Raw genomic sequence first — 9,967 nt, 5'->3', positions numbered from 1 at the left:
ACATTTACCACAAATTAAATGTATCTTATATTATTAGATATATTATTATAAAACATGCTTTGGTTAAGGAGTTATTGATACTTCAAGTGCAAAATGATGATATAAAACCATGATAAAAATGCACTTTTAAGTACTAATCAATGGTTCAAAAGGATTTAAAATAAAAAACATCTAAACTTCTTATAAGGCATAAATATGCATAATAAGGTATTGGAGATAGTTTTTATAAGAGGCATGAAGAGATTTAAAACTAATCTAGTGATAAAGAGAAAGCCTTGAGATAGATAGATAAATGGATCGATAGATAGATAGATAGATAGAGAGAGAGAGAGAGAGAAACAAATTTTAACATATCATTTTTTTAAAAGAAAAGGCAAGAAAAAAAGTTGGAACAAGTTTCCTTAAATATGAAAACAAAAATACACTTAATGATAAGAAACATGAAAAGCATATGGAAAATACATCACAACTAGTAAATGATCAAAGCTAACTTATAATGGTCAATGATTATAACATGTTAAAAAAAAAACATGCATGGATGCGTGCTTATAAAATAATTAAAACCAATCAATTTGATGATTCACTTACTCATTTTGTTCTATTCACTTATTATAATTATATAATTTTTGAAGATGCTATAAAAAAATAAAGTGTCGAAAGACTATGAGTGATGAAATTGATGTCAAAATGATAAACAGTACTTGAAAAATAACAAAACTTCAAAGATAAAAGATCATTAATGTAAAATAAATATTCAAAATAAAATTAAAAAATATTCTTCATTAATAAATTAAGTGTTAAGAACATCAGTTTAAGAGATAAATTATTAGATATTAATTATAATCCTAATACATGTAGGAATCTTTGATTAAAACAATAAAATTATTAAATTAATTTATTAGAATTCTTGTTTAATTGGATAATTAGATTTCTGGTTAGATTAGAATAGTTAAAGGGGTGTGTGTGTGTGCGTGTATGTTTTCAATTTAAAGTAAGTTTGATCTAATCAAAAAAGCTTTGAAGGTTCTCCGAATACTTGTGTTTTATTTTCAATTAAGTTGGTGTGGGATTATGGCAATAATACATTTCCTTTTTCTTTTATTTCTGACAGAAATATAAATAAATATCAAAATAAGATTTCCAGCCAATGGCTGGTGTAGTTCAAAGAACTGTAACAAATAGAGAGGGAGGGAGGGAGAGAGAGACTACATTACACAAATAGCACCTTATAGCAGAAAATTACGAATGCTACAAGGAAAAGGCTCTATCCTGTCCATCCTCTGTAAACTGAAAAATTAAGGTGCTCAATAAGTGTCCACAGGAAAAACATTGTCAACCTTGGACTACAACCTTTGAAAGTGGCCTGGAATCTGGAACAACCCCAACCAAATTGATGTCCGCATCTTGCTCTATGACAACCCTTTCTGCATCATCAATAAGCACAGATCAGTTCTAATAGAAGGGCTATTGTCTGTGGTCAGTTTTGATTTCCACTTTTTTGCTGCTTAGAAATTTCGTTTTCAACACAAGGAATTTTCTATGAATGGTAAACACAATTTTAGAGGGACTTCGTTTTACTGTATCACAATGCATGTCTACTCCTTCATCGTTTAACCCTTTCACCAGCTAGCATGGCATGGGCAGAGCACATGCCGGGTCAAAAAAAAAAAAAACAATTGGTGAAAGAATTTCTAGACTAGGATATAGTGTCCGTATTGATTCATGCTTTAGGTTCTCGTTTCACCACAAACAATGGTGCACCAGCACAAAAAGTTTTCAAAGAAGTTGCACTTTCAAGAAAGCGTAAAAATGCAGTTTTTAGAATAATATACACCTCCATCAAGTCAAGGCCCTTCAGAAGATTCCACAAGTTCTTCATTGAACTCGCCAAATATATTTGGACATCCATCCCAGTTTCCCCGCTCTCGGGCTTCCCAGTAGCCACCAACATAGCGGAAAGATCCGTTTTCACCTTCCTTTTGGAACCATCTTGGCTTCCATCCATGCTCTTGTAATTTCCTTGACTGCATAGAATGAACGAAAGTATAGTGACCTCCAATAAGGAATGATGACGGGTCTTTGTGAGTGCACATATAAGGTTTATGACTCATCCAGCTCTTAATATTCAAATCTAGCCATTCAAAGAATTCTTAACTATCATTTCTTCCAGATTTATACTCTGATATATAGGGGTCTAAATGATGTTGATCGAAGTAACAGAATCAATCAACATCCAGGCATCAGTAAACTAAAAAAAACTACATAACAGCCTAATTGTCCGCATCTCATTAGTTCATATGTAGCACAAGCAACAGCATAATCACACCAGTGATATCTAATCTCAAGTTACTAATAGTGATTAAGTTCAAATCTTAGCCGAGGCAAAAAGGAAATCTTCTTCCATCGCCACTAGAAAGTCCACGTCCACACACCAAGTTCTTATAATTATTCCAACATATCTGAACTAACATTAAGTATAATTAAGTAAAGAAAGATCAAGAGCTCTGAATATACCATTCTTTGCCTCTTCTCCAGCCGCTGTTTCTCTCCATTTGCTTTTTCATATTCCCCGTTCTCTAAATGCCGCTGGTCTGGTCTAAGCCTGGAATCCGTGGGCGGGAGCTTCTCCTTAATCCGTTATCAAATACCCGGGATCAGACATGGCTATAAAAAACAATTAGAGATGCAAACGTGGAAAAGGAAAATGGTTACTAGAAAATCTATATGATAAATCATCACTACCTGGAGTCCTGGCGTTAATTCATTTAGAGTAATAGCAAATGATGACAAGTTGTACCGAGTCAGATTGGGAGGTGGCTTATTACTTTTCCAAAGCAAGGTGGCATTAGATGAGGTAATGCGATCCTTTGACTTGCCAGTGCCATCCCCAGTAGTATAGTGCATGCTGTCGTCCCACTTCCCAAATAACGAAGCTACTTTATTACCTGAAACATCTTCAACGAACCCTTGGACCTATAAATACAGGACACAGAATGAATTGGAAAATAACTAGAACTAGGACCAGCCATGTTGTATTCTAATGAGGAAACCATATGAAGACAGAAGACCTAACATCTTCTAACCTGGTGAGGATTTCTGTCAAGAATAGATTGTTCTTTGAATTTGAGTTTGCATGAATACTCTCGATTTCCTTGTATATGCATCATCCCATGGTGATCACAATACACTTTTCCAAGGATAAGATTATAAATAGTTGTTGTGACCTGACAGAAGCAAATATTGTGTCAAATCAAATGCACCATACTGATAGAAATGGAAGTTAGAAGATCAAAAGAATTCACTGGTCATGTCCTGCACAGACAGTCACACAGAAGTGTATACCTTGCTCCACTGGAATATTTCACCATCATCGAACTCAAGGGTCAGAACTCCAACAGGGTCGAGCTGAATTGACCGCCCCCAAAATTTTGTGCGGAGGTTGCTGTCACCCCAGAATTTCCACCCTCTACCTTCGCAGTGGCAGGCAATGAGAGTTGGGTGGTGACTAACCTGTTTCAACTCAAAATATCATTGAAATGTACTTCATCTGAAGAGAAAAGCATTCATGACCAGACAGTTCCTTATCTTCCCAAAGAACATTTTGTTTGGCTCGTTTCACCTATTTGACAAACTAAATGAGCCGTTCTATTTTGTTTAAATAATTTCACATAGAATTTTACTCCCAAACCCTGGACAGTGATTTGACCAGCATCTAGTTTTCTTCCCAAGTGTTGCGATTTATAAAAAAATTTAATTCCCCTTTTTAAAAAAAAGTGTGGTGCAGGCAGGCCCTTCCGCATTTATTAGGACACTAAACAGTCTTGTTTTTACTAAAAAATTTCCTATGCAATAAATTGAAACTCTGCCAAAGTATATGTCATAATCTTTCATTCAGTATAGAAAAGTATATCTCAATAAAAGCTCAGTCAGCAGCTGGCGATCAATTTGAGTTCAATATAAATATTACTGACCTTTTCAGAGAAGAAACGAACTCCTTTATCAGGAAAGTCAGCTTCATAAGTTTCTCCTAGCAAAGGATTGAAGGGTTTACAGTGCCGGCCTTCAGAGGAAGCATATCCAGAGATGGCAAAAGCAGCAACATTTAGGATCCTTAGGACACTGTTGCCCTGAAAAATAAAACACATTGCAACAGTGAGGACCAAACAGCAATCCAATGAGATTTTCCTTTTTCATGAAATATTTGATGCTAAAAACATGCCAATAAGTCCATGACATGAAAGAAACTGAGACTTCACAACGCATGCATTTTACTGCATGCTTCAGATATTTTATACGAGCAATTATAGAATTTAAATGCTATCTGAAATCCATCAACGTCTACTGGTCAAAATATGTTAAGGTTTAGCCAAATTCCATGCATAGAATTCAAGACATATTGTTTGATGGAGTCAATTATATTTACTTGGGGGGGCACTGGTTTCCCCGTAGATGTTAGATCGGCTATTGTTATTTCACATGGCACCTTAACGTACAAGTCAGTATCACAGCAAGGAAACATCAACAGAGAGGAGATCAGTTGCTGAAGTTCTCAGGTTTCCTAATTACTCATAGATATTTAAAATGCTTATAAATACATTGATGTTTGTTGCATAGACCTTAATCTGTGAGAAATGTCCAGAAATAAAGAAGAATAAAATCTATCACTTTCCATAGAGAATCCGTGTTGTTTACCATCTCATTGTTGACAATAGAATTGGAGCGTGCATAATTTATAAAACTCACATGCAAGTGTAAAAAACATTGGACAGCAATGTAAAGAAACACAATAAAGAATTTGCAATACTCAAGACACTTGGATATTTGCATTGTGTAATAATGAAAAGGTTGTTCAATGTGAATCAAGACATGAGGAGCATCTAATAGACTAAAAAGTATGCAACTCTTACTGCTTTTCCACACTCATAGGCTCTGTCCAAAAGATAGGAGTACTCCAAGTCCTCAAAGCACTTCTGAAGAGAGGATATTGGTTCATTAAAGTAAACAGGGAGACAGACTCGTGTGAGATCCTTCCCCACATTGTCTTTGATCATGGACCACAGACTGACCCCTTTCTCTTTCTCAACCGGATCAGGAAGCTTTTTTCGCCTTTCAATATGTGGATATCCAGAACTACAAACTTGCTTATCAGCACGCATTTTCTCTTCACTGTCAAGTTGATTAAATCTCCTATGATTCTCTGAGTACTTTGCAGCTTCTGTCATTGATGTCGGTTCAGTAAAATATTCTTTTGTGTCATAAAAGGAGGTTCCATCTTCATCTGACACTTCCTCAAGCTCTTGTTTCTCAATATCATCAGATGATTCAGTTGTGCTATATTCTGAAATTCATAATAGGACACCAGGGATAAGACTACATGGGAAAAAGCTTTGTGAAATATAGTTATTGATGCAAATTGGTTGAGCAGGAAACCTTTTAAAAATAAAAAAGATAAATAAATAAAGCATAGCAGAATATTAATGAACTATTGCTCAATAAATATGAGACAACCAATTAACATCACTACAATCAAGAAAGAAGTTGTATAACATCCAGTATTTAAAATATTTCAACTCCATGAGAATACACCAGATCCCCTCAATTTTTTGTTGTGCAAGCAGTGGTTAACTTCAGTGATCAGAAGAAAGACAAAATTCTAGTAATTTGTACAAGTAATGTGTTTAAAATAGGAAGATGAAGTGCCAGGTACCATACCACTATATTTTCCACGTCCTAAACTTGAAAATTCATGCTTTGTCAATTGATATTCGCCATCTGGAATTCCTGCGGTTTCAGCCTCGATATTAGCCGCCTGCATAAAAAAATTAAGAAAAAAAATTATTATTGGGGTTATGCAATGCAAGCTTATTTCAAAGCATGCATACTTGACAAAATAATACCTGCAACCATCCACCTTATAAGAAAACAAATAGTTATATCCAGAAATATAAGATCTAAAGCAAACATTAGAGAAGCCATGGTACTGAACATAATATTACAATTCAAATAGTTTTTGGATCAGCTTTGTCAATTGTCAGCCTGTTCATCACTTGCAATGCAAAGACAAAAGTATCATGTCAGTCATTACTCAACACTAATACTAAGAAAACAAACGTGAACCTCTATGTTCGAAATTAATATTATATTGGTCTATGTTTGGTAGAATATATTAGTGATTCTTTATTCCATAAATTAAAATATATAGCAACTTATTTTTGTCCAGGCACTCCCATCAATTACAAAGCATTCACACTTTTCCAATATGCTGTAATAGTCTCAAATTTTACAAATGAACAGTAGAAATTTCATTAACTACCTGCAAATTATATTTTTTTTTTTCAATTCAAAACCCTATCGGCATCATCATGTGTCGTTCTATTGACTCTCTGCTCTTGCTCGGGCACTATAATACTTAGTTTTCAAACAAATTTCAAAAGGAGATTAGAAAGCATAGTACATGTTAGAAGCACGTAGGACATATTTTTACCACTCAGGAAATGCTAAGCTGCTACCTGATCCATGAAGATATTGGAGATGCACAAAACCAAGGATTTTCTCGAGAAATACGCTAGTCAATAACATTTAATCTACATGAGCTAGGGTCATGTTTGTATTGTTAAAAAGATGAAGACTTTTTTCACCCTTGGTATTTTTTTTCACTTCAAGACGAACAAATACTTGAATCCATCCTCCCATTAAATAGTTTGTGTTCAAGAAAAGGATCGATCACAACAATTTTAAAATTGACATGATAATGCAATGAACAAAAAAGAACAATTCATTCAGATGTGTAAAAGAGCATAAACATACAGAAGATCACTACCAATATCTCCAATCGAAAGTTAGTGGTTATTAGTTACCTCCAATTGCCTTAATGTGTCTAGCAAATAGGACCGTTCTTCACAGAGAACTTTAACTTGTCCTTGTACTTCAGAAAACTCCGATAGCATGATCTGCTCGCAATCCTTTACAAGGTTCTCATTGATACCCTCTTCAAGTAAACGTTTTTTAAGCCTGTCAGTTGAGATAGACAAATCATGTGATACAAGGGAGAGACTATCATTTAGCGATCTAGATGGAAAGAGGCTCCGGGTTGAGACCAAGGCTTGTATCCAAGCTACTCTATCTCTCTTTGAATCAGTCCTCAGATGAAGTGTCTTTGTAGCCGTAAATATATAAAACCGCCTATCATCGGACTTGCTCTCACGAAATGATGAGATCTGCTACACCAATTCAGACAGCATCCGGATAAACATTCCCAAAAATTGCATATCATCACATTGTTCAATATAAACATACTAAAAATGCTATCTTTATTCTTCACAACTAAGATTGTAGCATGATTGTCTAACTAAATCAACAACAAAATCAAAAATTAGGAATAAGCTCGAATAATGAATGTGTTCTTAATTTCAAAGGGGGATAACATTTAAAAGATTCATTTAGATAAGGAGAAGCTATAATGTTAAAGGACTAGGCTCCCCATGACAAGAAACAAATCACTGTAACAAGATAACAGGACACGCCCAGGGGAGAAACCGCTAAGATTCTTGAACCGGGTCCTGCCCACCTTTCAGCTAACCAAGAAATAACCCAAGTAGGAGCAAAAGCCTTTAACTAGTTTAGGGCCAAATGGCGCCTCAAAACCACCAGTAACGGTAACAACACGGACTAATGTTTGGCCACGAGAATATAAATCAGGTGTAAGAACTCAAAATCGATGAACCACCGCTCAGATTCCAAAATGTTTTGGTCAAAAAAAAAAGAGACCCCAAATATGCGAAAGCTAGTCAATGGTAAGAAAGAGGCATAAAATTGGAGTCTGATGGATCTCCTGATTATAAAAGAATATGCTTAAAAGTCTTGCAAAAAAAGCATCATTTTTTTCACTAGGTTATAAACACTCGCTGTAGAATTAAAATTAATAAACTCCGAGACTTTCAAAATAAGTGAAGCCCGCACCTAGCTGTCTCAAAATTGTTCAGTGACTGCTTCAATGTCAAAACCATCAACTCAAATAAAAAAAAAATCCAGTAGCTTATTATATAAAATAATAATAAGAGAATTACCCACGTAGCCACTCAAATCCCAAAAAACAGACCTAATCCAGTAACAAACAAAACCCACCTCATCATTTCGGAGAGACACGCCACCCCTCCCATTCGATCAATGCCATGTTCATTATTTTACAGACAAAAAGAAAAGGAAAGAAGAAGTTTAAACCTAGGTGTGAAAAATACAGGGCAGTAAAGAAGCTAATGGATTTGGCGTTGGATGGGATGTGTGTGAAAACAAAACTCAAGTCAATGATAAAAAGCAAGAAATGAAAGATCATTTGATAGTTCCTAAAATCCATCCATTCAACACCGTTGGTGTGACCGAAGCTTTAAATACCTAACCTACACCGTACCTTATTCTAGCTACACCACCCACCCACCCACCCCCACAACACACCAAAACCCCCCCTGCTGATGTGACCCACTATGCATTAACAACCAGTTGAAACTGTAAAAACACAAACCAAAACAGAGTACTCCGTTCGATACATTAAAATCAACAACAAAAGCAATTTAAAAGGGAAAGGGAAACATCTCCTTCTTTTGCTCACTCAAGCATGAATCCAAAACCAATTTGGCAAGATAAATAAATTGATAGAATTGATAAGGAAAAATAAATCCAATGTAAACTTTTTTTTTTTCAAAAACTTTCCGATATCAGCAACAGTTCCTCCAATACCGCCCAAAAAAATAAAGTAAAATAGATGAATGAACAACCAAACACCTTCACTTCATTGATCCATAAATATTTATTCCCCGTTCCCGGTTTTCAATTTACTCATGATACCTTAAGATGGACAGTGCCAACAGTTTTTTGCGGTTTCTGTCTTCCACTGCCACGACTATCCCATCTCAATAATCGATTCGTCGATATTTCTCCAATCAATCTAACATCATCACACAGATTAATACTCTCCGGCGGTCGACGAATCTTCGAGTAAGAAAGCCCCCCATTTTTCAACAAGACCCACCGCGATCTCCACCCTTTCCCATAATTCGTCCACTTATACAGCACCCCAGCCACCGTCGCCTCCGATCCCGCCGCTTTCCCCCCTACATTGCCGTTAGATCCGCCGGAAAATGTCGCAGGCAACGATCTTGCCCGAGTCAACGTTGCATCCGGTGATTGGCTCCCGATACCTGGACTCTCTAGTGAGATGCAGCATAATGGATGCATTTCTCTGACCCTCATCTTTAGAGCCAAAAACAAACTTAATGCTAATTCGCTACAGATAATAAAAAGAAAGGCAATCCCCACATCAAGCTAGCACTTGCTGCATTGACACGCACAAAGAGAGAGACGATAATCAAACAAAACAACAGCATTAATAATCAGAAGAGAAAGAGTGAGAGAATGAACATAGTGTTTGGGCAATACCTGTGTGAGAGAGAAATGGTGAAAGAGATGATTCTGGTTTCTGGGTTGTTTATAAAAGGGGTCCTTGAGGTATAAAATATTTATACTGGTACAGAAGAGTTGCAGTTTTTGTGTTATATTTATGTATAGTATGTGTATGTGTGCGCGCAATGCATTGAAGGAGGAGAGTGAAACTGAGGGAGAGGGGGTAATTATGGAAGAGAGGATGATGGCAGAATGGTAATTCAAGAGTCAGTTTGAGCTGCTTCTTCCTCTCTCTCTCTCTCTCTCTCCCCCTTTCCCTTTCAAGAGAATAGTAATGAGTATATTAATTTATTTGATTTCTGAGAGTGCAAGCAAAGACGAGGATGGAGGAAGTCGATGATTTTTATCGTACTCGTTGCATGGTTTGGATGATCAAACTATAGAATGGATGACGACTTATATTAAAACTTATTTAAATCTCCATTTTAATATAATTTTTAACTTTAATTTAAGAAACAAATGATAAATAAAAAACTTAAATCAACAATCATAATTCAAATATCAAAATTAT

General features: G+C 35.7%; 1 protein-coding gene across 5 annotated transcripts; it reads right to left on the bottom strand.

Moving 5' to 3' along the window:
• Positions 1-1,071: 1,071 nt before the first annotated feature.
• LOC105121377 (oxysterol-binding protein-related protein 2A-like) lies at positions 1,072-9,698 on the bottom strand. 5 transcript variants are annotated; one of them, XM_011019983.1, is made up of 12 exons: positions 9,433-9,698; positions 8,842-9,328; positions 6,858-7,220; positions 5,713-5,809; positions 4,908-5,338; positions 3,972-4,127; positions 3,343-3,510; positions 3,084-3,224; positions 2,743-2,973; positions 2,515-2,634; positions 1,835-2,024; positions 1,072-1,424 (listed from the first exon to the last, which is right to left on the bottom strand). In XM_011019983.1, the coding sequence occupies exons 2-11, from the start codon at positions 9,244-9,246 to the stop codon at positions 1,845-1,847; spliced, it is 2,292 nt and encodes a 763-aa protein (XP_011018285.1). In that variant the 5' UTR covers positions 9,247-9,328; positions 9,433-9,698; the 3' UTR covers positions 1,072-1,424; positions 1,835-1,844. The 5 variants fall into 5 exon arrangements, with proteins under 5 accessions (XP_011018285.1, XP_011018287.1, XP_011018286.1 ...); XM_011019985.1 differs by having other exon boundaries at positions 2,515-2,628; XM_011019984.1 differs by having other exon boundaries at positions 6,858-7,217.
• Between the last annotated feature and the right edge of the window lie 269 nt (positions 9,699-9,967).

Source organism: Populus euphratica, unplaced genomic scaffold, assembly GCF_000495115.2.
Source record: "Populus euphratica unplaced genomic scaffold, PopEup_1.0 scaffold25.1, whole genome shotgun sequence".
Lineage (NCBI taxonomy): Eukaryota > Viridiplantae > Streptophyta > Magnoliopsida > Malpighiales > Salicaceae > Populus > Populus euphratica.
Note: the sequence above shows the minus strand (reverse complement) of the source record. Positions and strands in the feature narration are given on the sequence as shown.